Source organism: Vicia villosa, unplaced genomic scaffold (genome assembly GCF_029867415.1).
Source record: "Vicia villosa cultivar HV-30 ecotype Madison, WI unplaced genomic scaffold, Vvil1.0 ctg.001998F_1_1, whole genome shotgun sequence".
NCBI classification, from domain to species: domain Eukaryota; kingdom Viridiplantae; phylum Streptophyta; class Magnoliopsida; order Fabales; family Fabaceae; genus Vicia; species Vicia villosa.
Genome location: NW_026705806.1, coordinates 92533 through 105602, shown reverse-complemented (window position 1 = coordinate 105602; position 13070 = coordinate 92533). Strand labels below are relative to the sequence as shown.

General features: G+C 41.8%; 1 protein-coding gene across 1 annotated transcript; it reads right to left on the bottom strand.

Moving 5' to 3' along the window:
* Nucleotides 1-12146: 12146 nt before the first annotated feature.
* Nucleotides 12147-12686, bottom strand: LOC131637441 (uncharacterized). The gene has a single exon (XM_058908027.1). It carries the CDS (start codon nt 12684-12686, stop codon nt 12147-12149), a length of 540 nt encoding a protein of 179 aa, XP_058764010.1.
* Between the last annotated feature and the right edge of the window lie 384 nt (nt 12687-13070).

The following is a 13070-nucleotide window of genomic DNA, read 5'->3' as shown; positions in this document are numbered from 1 at the left end:
AAGGGTTTGTTCGTTGTTTTAAGTAGTTATTTCATGTTTTGTTAATCTAATAGTTAGTGATAATTTTTAGTAAAATATTTATTTTTGATCACTTTGTTGGTAGTTATTGGTTATTTCAGGTGTAAGAAAGAATCGCCGAAAAAATGGGACGAGAACAGAAGAAAACGAAGCCAAAAAGACAAAGAAAGTAGCTAACGCGGGCGCCAGTGTCGTGGGACATGGCCATGTCAGCTGAAAAAGAAGAAACAAAGCTGTTGGGAGCAACCAGTGGCTGACACGGGCGCCAGTGTCGTGGGACACGGCCGTGTAAGCTGATGCATGAAAAAAAGCTGTTTGAGGAGAAACCAGTGGCTGACACGGGCGCCAGTGTCATGGGACACAGCCGTGTCAGCTGTTGCAGCCAGAAATTGAATTTTTAAGCTGTTTCATTAGTCCAAGTCTCATTAAGGGCGTTTTAGACTTTTTACATGAATGGAATGTAACCTAACACTACTTAGTCCTAGTTTGGGAGTTTTTAGATCATCTTGGATCATATTGGAGATTTCTACGAAGGAGAGAAGTGCAATCAAGGGTTTGGAAAAGGGAGATCTTCAAGAGCGGAAGCAATTGAAGATTGAAGCAATCCTCATCTCTTGTAATGTTTACTATTATCTTTGTTCTTTTCTTCATTACTATGGGTAGCTAAACCTATTTATGTTAAGGGGATGTCCCTGAATCGCTTTTATGTAATGAATTAAGTACCGTTGTTTTACGAATTTGAAGTTTCTATGAATTTAGTTTATTTTCAAAGTGTCTCATGCTTCATTCTATTGGAAAATATTATGTTGATTTACGGTTAAGGTTACGTCGGAAAAACCACCTTAACGCTTTTTGAATAATAACGTTACCGGTAAATTGCTTAGGAATAAGGATTTGACGGTATTGATCATCTATTCTAGGTTATTTTCACAAGGTTCTTGGTAAAAAAGTTTAGTTGTTAAGAAATTAAATCTGAATTTTATTTGCCAAATAGATTTTCCGCTAAGGAATTAGGGAAAATTAATATTAAGAATTGATACTAAATCATATTGATGACTTTTTCGTAAAATAGCGGTTACGTGAATTACAAGGCGGTTCATACATCTACCTTAGCATATTTTCTCATATTTGTGCCAATTCAACTTTTACTTATTACTTCTTTTGAATATCGTTTTTTTTACTTAATCAAACCAACCAAAACCACACCCCATGATATTTTGTTCAATCGAATAATTGTAAAACTTGTATTTTCTATGCAGTCCGCGAGTTCGATACTGGGTATCAACCCCTATTTAAAACTACATCGGTGAAAAATAGTACACTTGCTAATTTTCCGATCAAGTTTGTGCACCGTTGCCGGGGATTGCCAAAATATAAGTTTATTAATAATTCAATTGGATTTTTGTTGCTCTGCAACTAAAATTTTAATTTTCTGTTATTTTATTTGCTCACTACTAGTAATTGTCTAATCTTTGTATGCAAGGTAAGGCCTCAGCAGAATTTCTTTTTGACGCAGAGCCAGAATGATCGTTGCGAGCTAGACTTCGAAAAGCAAGTCAAGAAAGACTGGAAACATCAAAAGCAACACTGACAGTTTCTGAATTTGAAGAAGAGGAAGTAATTTTGGTTCATTCCGAAAATTCAGACACCGAGTCTGAAACCATGGCTGCAGATCCACCTCCAATGGAGAGACTTCTCGGTGACTATGGAGGATCAAATGCTCCAACTGGACGTTTGACAATAGTAAATCAACCGGTCAATGTTGCTCATTTTCAGTTGCACCCTTCAACGATCCAGCAACTCGAAAAGAGACCTTTTTTCGGGAAAAATCAATGAAGATGCAAATAAGCATTTACAGAGATTTCTCACGATGACCACGTCGTTAAAAATTGAAGGATACTCTGAGGAAGCGAAAAAGTTGGTAATGTTTCCCTTTACCCTTTCAGAAGATGTTGAAGAGTGGTTCTACTCTTTACCTGCTAGGAGCATTACAACTTGGCAACAGATGGAGACGACATTTCTCAACGAGTATTTTCCTGCTTCTGTGTATATCCGTAAGAGGTATGACATAGTAAATTTTAAACAGAAGGAAGGAGAATCACTTGGAGATGCGTACAAGAGGTTTAAACGATTATTAGTTGCATGTCCTACTCACAATATGGATGCAACTGAACAGATGCAGAACTTTGTGAATGGCCTCAAGATGAAGACTAAGCAACTCATTGACACAGCTGCCGGTGGCTCATCTAATTTTACAACAGCCACTGGTATCAAGAAGATCATTGAAGCCATTGCTGCGAATGAGCATTTGGAATTATATGACCGTAGTGTAAGCCAGCCGGAAGGGATGATTGATTTAAAGTTGGCTAATGAAGTTGTGAAAATGGAAGACCAAATTGCAGCTGAAGTCGAGAGAAGACTCAAGAAGATGACTGTTGAGACTCAAACTGTGGCTCAAGTTCAACCGGCTCAAACGGTCAGTTGTGAGATTTGTAATGGCCCTCACCAAACTGTGTATTGTTTTGCAACTCCTCAACAAATTGAAGACATCAAGTTCTTGAAGCAGAACAATCCTTATTCTAACACCTATAATCCGGGATGGAAGAATCATCCAAACTTCTCATGGAAAGATCAACTACAAGTTCCTCAGAAGGCAGAATGGGAAGTAGCTATTGAGAGATTGGCCGGACAATGTTCTCAGTTTCAAGAGGAGACAAGAAATAACCATAGGAACACAACAACTTCAATCAAAAATCTGGAAGTTCAAGTGGGTCAGATAGCACAACATCTCACTCTACAAGCACAAGGCACTCGTCCATCTTCAAAAAGCTGGAGATTGGAAAAATAAGCGAGAGTGAAACAAAGTTGAAATTCGCTGATCACACTATTAAGAAGTCCTATGGGATAGCTGAAGATGTAATGGTAGAGATTGACAAGTTTGTCTACCCAGTTGATTTCCACATCATGGACATTCCTGAGGATGAAGAGACTCCAATCCTTCTTGTAACACCCTTCTAAAACCCCGCGGAATATAACATAATCAGAGTAAATAAACGGCAAGGATGCTACAATTATTAGATAAATAAAAACATCAAGTCGATTGTCATGCTTTTATTAATAATTAACCAATAACAAACAGGTGTTTAGCACAGCGGAACTTAATTCAACAGTATTAGGAATATCTCCTCATAAACACTCAATACATAAATCCATAGCCAAAATGGCAACAAAGTATAACAAGTAACGCTAAGACTAGTCGATCCCAGTGTTACAATCAGAGCATGACTCGACACAAACTACGGGCTAGCCTACATGCTATCTTCACCCAATCAAGACGCCGCTACATCCTTAATCTGAAATCATCAAAGTAAGGGTGAGTTTCATTCGAATTAATAACCATTATACAATCATAAGCAATAAAATCTCATAGCAACTATCATCCATTCAACATACATATAATCGGAATTATTATAACAAGCAAGCAACAGTGTATAAGCATCTTCTATCACACCAGACAATCATCCAATTATATCATGCTATAATGCAATGAATGGACTGACACTCATGCATGTGGTACCAAAATTCGTGAATCACATCACAGGACTTCTCTCTTTGATACTGCCCTCTAGTCGCTCACACCCCACATGGGCACACGACTACTGCCTCATCGCTCACACCCCACATGGGCACACGATGACTTCCCGCTAATCTCCGCACAATGGGAATTAGCCTTCCAATGCAAATGATTTATGAATAATGCACACATGACACATACTTACATCATCATACCTCATCATCATTCCGATGCTTAACATCGCTTATCACCTCTTACCAATAACGTCACAACAAGTATGTACATGTATAAGCATCATTCAATCATTCACATACTTACACCACATCATCACAATAACATACACATCATATTAATGTTAATTGCCATCATAATCCAATTCAACAATAATTTAATTGAATAAATAAATAAGTCGGCCACTGCCCGTATTATTACTTCATTAGATAAAGCATCTTATTAGCTTCGCAACACCCAAAACGGCACATAAATCGGATACTCGGATCAAAAGTTATGGGTTTTCAAAGATAAAACATTTTCAGGAAAATGCTGCAGAACCCGGGTTGTCCCTACGTGGGAACCGGTTCCTGGCTGCATCCAAAATCACGCCTCTGGTTTTTACTATGGGGAACCGGGTTGTCCCTATATGGGAACCGGTTCCCAGCAACCCTGAATTCATACCTCTCTGTTTTTACAAGGGGGAACCGGTTCGTCCCACATGGGAACCGGTTCCTACGTACCTGCACAGCCAAATTCACCATTTTGACAACATTTACCATATCCCATTTTCCCAATTTCAGGTACATACGAACATAGTACACAAAAACCATCAATTTGCACATAACATATTTCAGACAAATTTTATACAAGTATTAACACATATAACATGAGTATTAACAAAATCATGTAATTCATACAATTCATCAAAACCTAACAAAATTCCCAAACCCGACACGTACGATTGAACTAGATAACAATCCTAATCAATCCTACTACCTACAATCGCATAAGGATTACTAACCCAAAGAATCCCCCCTTACCTTAGAGTCGAATCTTCGAAGTTTTTCTCCCCCTTTGGCTCTTCTCACTTTCACGTGTTCTTCTTTTCCTCAGACTCTGTCACTAGTGCTTCCACTTCCCCTTTTTCCCAATTCCTTTATTTTATGAAAAAGAAAAATAAAATATTACAATGGGCTTGCTTAGTTAACACCCCCCCTTCTGCTAACCACCACTCTAGCCCAATGCCAATACTTTATCATTTTCCAAATAATTCCAAAAAATTATTAATTCTAATAATTTAATTAAAAAAATAATTAAATTAATAAACAAGAATTAACGGGGTGTTACACTTCTTGGGCGACCATTTCTTCTTACTAGTCGCTGCAATTTGGATATTGAAAAAGGGGAACTCGTAGTTAAATCATTTGATGAGGAGGTAACACTGAAGGTATTAGAAGTAAAAAAACAAGCTGCTGGTGGAAATAATCAATCTAAAGTTGGTATGATCAGAAGTGAGGGAGCCAGCAAAAGTCCACATCATCCCGAAAAAGTTTCAAGTATCATCTCTAAGGTGGCCTCAGCTCTTACACCTATAAAAATTCCTGCAGTAATTCAAGAAATCAAGAAGAAGAAAACAGTGGAAAGCAAAGGTGAGACGATTAAAGTGGGTAGTAACTTGAAGAGAAAAGTGGTTCATACTTCTCTACTTCATAAGTTTGTCGTTGCGGAAGTGACAAGCAACCAAGTTTGGAGGAGGAAGTACCCTCCTTAATAAAGGGTATTGGACCGTCGAGCCATGCGACGTTAAACGAAGCGCTTCGTGGGAGGCAACCCACAGTTTTAATAATGCGGTTTACTTTTTGTTTTGTTTTCAGAAAAAAAAGGTGGGTCTCTCCGGTGAAAGATAGGAAGCGGCAGATGGAGTCGCAATACCCTCTGTGAGTTTACCCTCACTATCTTGAATTTAAACATTGATGTTAATGTTTGGTTCAAGTGTGGGGGGGGGGGTTTATTGCTTTTAGTTGTTAATTTCAGTTATTCTTGTTTGTTTTAGTTATTTCTGTTTAAAGTTGACCTTCCAGTGTTATAGATTGATGTGCTTTATTGGATAATTGATGGAGTAGTAAGGAAAGGATGAACGAGACAACCCAATCTTGCACCAAAAGGCATCCCTGAAAGTTGATACAACCGAAAGAAGTAGTTGGACGCAGCTTGATGACACCGGACTGAGATTGAGAGCTGGTACATACGAACCGGAAAAGAAGCGACATTACACAATAAGTACTCTGGATCCTGTAAGTTATGCCCAACATGGTGAGATCATAAAAAGCCAGAAATTTATCATCATGAGAGAGTAGTCAGGTATGATTTTATCACTTTGAATTTGCGTAAGTTCTACTCATATGACACTGCATAATAACACACACTGAGGCACGTTTTTTTTGTTTCCCCTTGAGCCTTTCTAGCCGTCCCTTCTTTATGTTTATCCATTGCAAACCCCTTTGAGCCTGTATCCCTTGTTCGTTTGTTTGTTTTTTTTTAAACCGCATATATTACCCCATTGGCCAAAAAGAAAAAAAAAATATATTCCCTTTTACCCGTGCTCGGCATAAACGTTGTGGATGTAGAAATTGTGCAAAGTTTTAAGTTTGGGGTGGTGAACCTTATACGAAAAGGGCAAGTGTGAAAAAAAATGTGGAGACTCTTGAATGCTCCGAAGAAAAAAAAAAGAAAAAAAATATATAGAACTCATAAAAACACACTTGCCCCGACTAAATGACTTGGTTACAATTGAAACGCTCGAATAATTGAGTGAAGTTAAAAAGTCAATGTTAAACCCCATTGTATTAAAATAAGCACAATGACAAGAAAGACAACATGATTGCCGAGCCCCCAAAACCTTTGTGTATCTGTTTCCTTGTTTATCCCACTTGTCCTAAGCCCCGTTACAACCCAAAGACCTCAAAAAGTGTGTGCAAAGTGTTTGTGTATGAAAGTAGAATTTTTTCAAATTTGAAAGTTGATATTGCATATCGTGATTTATGAGTGAATTGCTTTTAACCTTGAGAGACTTGGTGAGAAGTGTGAAAAAGCTTACAGGTGAAGGAGAATTTTAATGTGAAAGTGGAGCGGAAAATTCGGGGAGTAAAAGCTAGCACGATTGACCGGAAGGGTGGAAGTCGAGTTATGAAAAACACGGCTGTATTGTGGAAGCATATATTTAGGGGTGACCTTTGTTTAAATTTTCAAGCATTGCTTGAGGACAAGCAACGATCTAAGTTTGGGGTTGTGATCGGTCACCAATTTCACTTCTACTCCGCAAATTATTTGGTAAAAATCGGTCATTTCGGTAACACTGTGAAGGGTTTGTTCGTTGTTTTAAGTAGTTATTTCATGTTTTGTTAATCTAATAGTTAGTGATAATTTTTAGTAGAATATTTATTTTTGATCACTTTGTTGGTAGTTATTGGTTATTTCAGGTGTAAGAAAGAATCGCCGAAAAAATGGGACGAGAACAAAAGAAAACGAAGCCAAAAAGACAAAGAAAGTAGCTGACGCGGGCGCCAGTTTCGTGGGACATGGCCATGTCAGCTGAAAAAGAAAAAACAAAGCTGTTGGGAGCAACCTGTGGCTGACACGGGCGCCAGTGTTGTGGGACACGGCCGTGTCAGCTGATGCATGAAAAAAAAGCAGTTTGAGGAGAAACCAGTGGCTGACACGGGCGCCAGTGTCGTGGGACACGGCCGTGTCAGCTGTTGCGGCCAGAAATTGAATTTTTAAGCTGTTTCATTAGTCCAAGTCTCATTAAGGGCGTTTTTGACTTTTTACATGAATGGAATGTAACCTAACACTACTTAGTCCTAGTTTGGGAGTTTTTAGATCATCTTGGATCATATTGGAGATTTCTACGAAGGAGAGAAGTGCAATCAAGGGTTTGGAAAAGGGAGATCTTCAAGAGCGGAAGCAATTGAAGATTGAAGCAATCCTCATCTCTTGTAATGTTTACTATTATCTTTGTTCTTTTCTTCATTACTATGAGTAGCTAAACCTATTTATGTTAAGGGGATGTCCCTGAATCGCTTTTATGTAATGAATTAAGTACCGTTGCTTTACGAATTTGAAGTTTCTATGAATTTAGTTTATTTTCAAAGTGTCTCATGCTTCATTCTATTGGAAAATATTATGTTGATTTACGGTTAAGGTTAGGTCGGAAAAACCACCTTAACGCTTTTTGAATAATAACATTACTGGTAAATTGCTTAGGAATAAGGATTTGACGGTATTGATCATCTATTCTAGGTTATTTTCACAAGGTTCTTGGTAAAAAAGTTTAGTTGTTAAGGAATTAAAACTGAATTTTATTTGCCAAATAGATTTTCCGCTAAGGAATTAGGGAAAATTAATATTAAGAATTGATACTAAATCATATTGACGACTTTTTCGTAAAATAGCGGTTACGTGAATTACAAGGCGGTTCATACATCTACCTTAGCATATTTTCTCATATTTGTGCCAATTCAACTTTTACTTATTACTTCTTTTAAATATCATTTTTTTTACTTAATCAAACCAACCAAAACCACACCCCATGATATTTTGTTCAATCGAATAATTGTAAAACTTGTATTTTCTACGCAGTCTGTGAGTTTGATACTGGGTATCAACCCCTATTTAAAACTACATCGGTGAAAAATAGTACACTTGCTAATTTTCCGATCAGTGATCAGATTGTTTCTCTGGTCTTCGGGGAGGGGCCAGCGACTCAGGAAGCCGAGGAAGTCCAGATGGAGGAAGGTGCTTGAAGGTTTTATGTTATAAGTGTTTAAATGATAGGCCTGCGAGCCTTTATTTTATATTGATGTTCTGGGGGGTATGCCCCCCATTTTTATTTTGTATGTATATTTACCAGCTCGGTCTTGATGGCCGTAGTTGGGCACATCTTCGGGTTTTTTTCCCGTCTTTATTTAAAAGTAATTAGTTTTTAACGCTTTTAGTAGTTTCCTTGGAATTTGTGTGCATGCGTTTTGAGTTTTTGGGAGGTGTGTTATTGGTTCCCAACGTCTTTATCCATTAAAGGCTTGTTCTATTCCCAAGCTTTTTGTTCCCCTTCTTCCTTTATAAAAGGAGGTTTCATGGACCTTTCTTTCTTCATTTTTCCGCAGGAATTGTTGGTGCTAAAGGGAAAAAGGTATCTTCAACCTCGTGCTCTCGTGGAGTGAAGAATGTGAATGAGAAGAAGAAGGCTTCGACCGGGTCTGCTTCTCGTTCCCAAGGTTCTCTAAGTTCGGACGCCCATGCTCGGATGTCTGGTGTGAGAGTCTTGATTGACGCAAATGGTTCCGAGACCGAGTGGGATGAGGATTGGTATCAGTATCTTCACTAAGAGGAGTTTGCTCGTCGAGAGGAGTGAAGCGTTTTCTTTTCATTCGATGTTTGTTTTTTTAACTCTCATTAATGATGAATAAAGTACAATTGTTGTGTTTTGTGTGTTTATTTTGCGTGTTTGGAAGGTTTGCTCGACTTAGAATGTATTGATCGCCAAGTGTGTGGAACTGTGGTCGATTGTCGGGGACATGTGCCTGGCATATGGTGAGTTTCGGATTTCTTTGTGTTGAGCTCCGGGGCTCATGGCATGAACGGTCCCCTCGCGAGTGGGGCGTTCTGCCATCGTGGTACATGTTTACGATGGAGATGCTCGGTATTCGGGTTCCGCGAAGGACAAGGAGTCTGCTCGATTAAGTGAGCGGGCTTCTGTTGTTTTGTTTCAGTTAGAGGTGCTTGGCGCGTACCAGGCCGCACCTGTGTTTTTAGCTGTAGTATTGTTTGAGCTTTTCAGCGTTCCAAGGTCGAGCGAGTTCTTCTCCTTGCAAATTCTCTAGGTAGTATGCCCCGTTTTCTGTCCTTTCTCGGAAGCGATAGGGGCCTTCCCAATTTGCGGCCAGTTTTCCTTCTCGGGAATCTTTGTGGTTTCTTTTGAGCACTAGGCTGTCCACTTTGAATTCTTGTTTAATGACTCTTGCGTCATGCCTTAGGGCGATTTTTTGCTTGAGCGAGGCTTCGCGTAGAGCGGCTCCGGTTCGGATTTCTTCAACCAGGTCGAGCTCTTCTCTAATTGCCTCAATGTTTCCCTCCATTTTGAGGGGCTCTTCGGTGCATCTTGAGGGCACGTATATCTCGACGGGGATCACAGACTCTATCCCGTATGTCAGTCGGAAGGGGGTCTCCTCGGTGGTGGAGTGTGGGGTGGTGTGATAGGCCAGAGGACGTTGTGTAGCTCTTCGACCCATCCCCTTTTTTATTTCGTTCACTCTTCTTTTGAGGCCCCTCAAAATTACTCTGTTAGCGGCCTCCGCTTGCCCATTTGTTTTGGGATGCTCGAATGATGCGAAATGTTGTTTGGTTTCTAATTTTGTGACGAATTCTTGAAAGCGCCCGTCGGTGAATTGAGTGTCGTTGTTGGTGATGATGGCCGAGGGTACCCCGAACCGGGCGAGGATGTTTCTTTTGTAGAAGCGAAGTACGTTTAGGGATGTGATTTTGGCTAATGGTTCGGCCTCCATCCACTTAGTGAAATAGTAGACCGTGACTATTAGATACTTGTTCTGATTGCACCCGGTTACGAACGGGCCAAGGAGATCCATGCCCCACCACGCGAACGGCCATGGAGATGACAAGGACTTGAGTTTGTTGGAGGGTGCGAGGTGCATGTCCCCAAAATGCTGGCACTTGTCGCATTTCTTTACGTATTCCTTGGCATCGTCGTGCATCGTGGGCAAATAGTATCCGGCTCGGAGGGCCTTCCGGGTGAGAGATCTCCCTCCTAAGTGTTGTGAGTTGATTCCTTCGTGTATCTCTCAGAGTATGTGGGGAACTGTGCCCTCGTCCATGCATTTGAGGAGGGGTATGGAAAATCCTCGTCGGTAGAGGCGATTTTCAACCAAGACGTACGAGCAGGCTCTTCTTCGGATTACTAAGGCCTCTTTGGGATCGGCGGGCAGGAGGTCGCTAGTTAGGTAATTATATACGGGCGTCATCCAACAGGACGCATCCCTTATTGCGTTTACGAGTGTTAGCGCGGATGGAGATTCAGTACTTAGTTTTGACAATATTTCCTGGATTACGGATTTGTTGCCCCCTTTCTTCCTCGATAGGACGTCTGCCCGAGAGTTGTGTTCCCTTGGGATGTGTTTTACTTTGGCGCTCCTGAATCGGGTTAGTCTTTCTCGTACGAGGGCCAGATATTCGGCGAGGGCTTCTCTTTTGACCTGATATTCGCCTGAGATATGGGATGCGACCAGTTGAGAGTCGGTGAATACCTCAATTTCCTCGGCTTCTAAGTCGTTTGCGAGGCGCAGTCCGGCAAGCAGGGCCTCATACTCGGCTTGGTTGTTGGACGTTGGGAATGAGAGTGATAGGGATACTTCTATGAGGGTTCCTTCCCCGTTTTCTAGAATGATCCCTGCTCTGCTGCCAGTTGAGCTTGACGCCCCGTCCACGTATAAGGTCCATCTTCGGGCGTTGTTATTTGTTGTTTTGGGGAAGGCCATTTCGACCACAAAATCTACCAAGACCTATGCCTTAAGGGCTTTTCTTCCTTCGTACTTGATGTCGAACTCTGTAAGCTCTAATGACCAATAGGGCATCCTTCCTGCCATATCGGGGCGTGCAAGCAATTGTTTCACGGGTTGCTCGGTTCGCACGACTATGGTATGGGCTAGGAAATAGTGCCTGAGTCTCCGGGCCACGGTTATTAATATGAGTCCAACCTTTTCCATTTGTTGGTATCTGACCTCGGGGCCTTGGAGTGCTTTGCTTGTGAAGTAAATGGCTTTCTGACCTACCGGGGTTTCCCGTATTAAGGCCGCGCTGACGGCCTCGATGGATACGGCGAGATAGAGGTATAGGATTTCTCCGGCCTCAGGCCGGGATAAGACCGGTGAGCTGGAGAGGGCTTGCTTGAGATGGGAGAGGGTGCACTCACACTCTTCCGTCCATTCGACGGCGGTTTCCTTGCGCAAGAGATTAAACAAGGGAAGGGCATGTTGGGCGGATTTGGCCACAAACCTGGATAGTGACGTGAGCATGCCGTTTAGGGTTTGGATTGACTTTTTTGAGCTCGGGGTAGGAAAATCCGAAAAAGCTCTGCATTTATCCGGGTTGGCTTCGATTCCTCTTTCCTTTAGGCAAAAACCGAGGAATTTTCCTACCCGAACGCCGAACGTACATTTCTCAGGGTTGAACCTCATCTTGCACTTTCGGGCTTGCTCGAAAACCTTTGTGAGATGGTCGGCATGATCGGTTTCTTTTTGGGATTTGACGATCATATCGTCCATATAGTCTTCGAGCATGTCGCCTATTTCCGCTCGGAACACTTTGTTCATCATGCGCTGGTATGTTACGCCGGCGTTTTTCAAACCGAAGGGCATTACGTTGTAATAGTAGCTGCCCGATTCGGTCATGAAGGCCGTGTATTTCTTGTCAGTTTTAGCCATGGGTATTTGATTGTACCCGGAGTATGCGTCCATAAATGAAAGTAATTTAAAACCGGCGAAATAATCGACTAGTTATCTATATTAGGCAGAGGGTAAGCATCTTTTGGGCAAGCCCTATTAAGATCGGTGTAATCAGTGGACATGCGCCATTTTCCATTAGATTTTTTAACAAGTACAACATTGGACAGCCAAGTGGTGTACTTGGCCTCAGATAGAAATTTGGCCTCTAGGAGGTCTTTTACAGCTAGTTCGGCCGCAACCATTTTCTCTGGTGATTGTTTTCTTCTTCTCTGAGCGATAGCCTTACAAGCGGGGTCGATAGTCAGGTGATGGCAAGCCACTTCTGGATCGAGCCCGGGCATCTCGGCGGCGCTCCAGTCGAATAGGTCGGCGTTTTTGCGGAGGCAAGCTTGGAGTTGTCTTTTGGCCAGATCCGACAGGTCTGCTCCGACTTTGACTCCCCTTGTCGGATCTTCTCCGAGGGCCACAAGTTCGAAGTCTGCATCTGGAATTGGCCGGAGGATCCCTTCTGATGTGCCTGTGTTTATGCCCTGCTCGGACTCTCCCTGAAAACGACTGTCGAGGTCGACAGTGTCGATGCGAGGCATTGATTTGTTGGTCTCAGAGACTACGCTGGTCGCTATTTTGTCTTGAGTCGGTGTCTTTATCGTGCTCAGGCCTTTGCGGAGGCCTCGAAGCATCTCCTGGCCACTTCAATATGACCGTTGAGTGTTGCAACTTGTCCTTTGGTCGTATAGTATTTAAGCTTGAAGTGCACGGTTGAGGGGACCGCGATTAATTCGGCTAGGGTTGAGCGTCCAAGGATGCACTGGAAAATCGATGGGCAGTTGATGACCAGGAATTGGACTTTAACGGCCCTCGTTGTTTCCGCTGATCCCATTGAAACTATGAGCTCCACGAACCCCCATGGCTTAGTCACCGTGTCGTTGAAGCCTTGTAGGTCTAATCCCACATAGGGGGTAAGGTGGTTG

What these genes read in the sequence shown, in the direction of transcription:
- LOC131637441 (XM_058908027.1), bottom strand. Translation starts at nt 12,686, where the DNA reads ATGCCTCGCATCGACACTGTCGACCTCGACAGTCGTTTTCAGGGAGAG.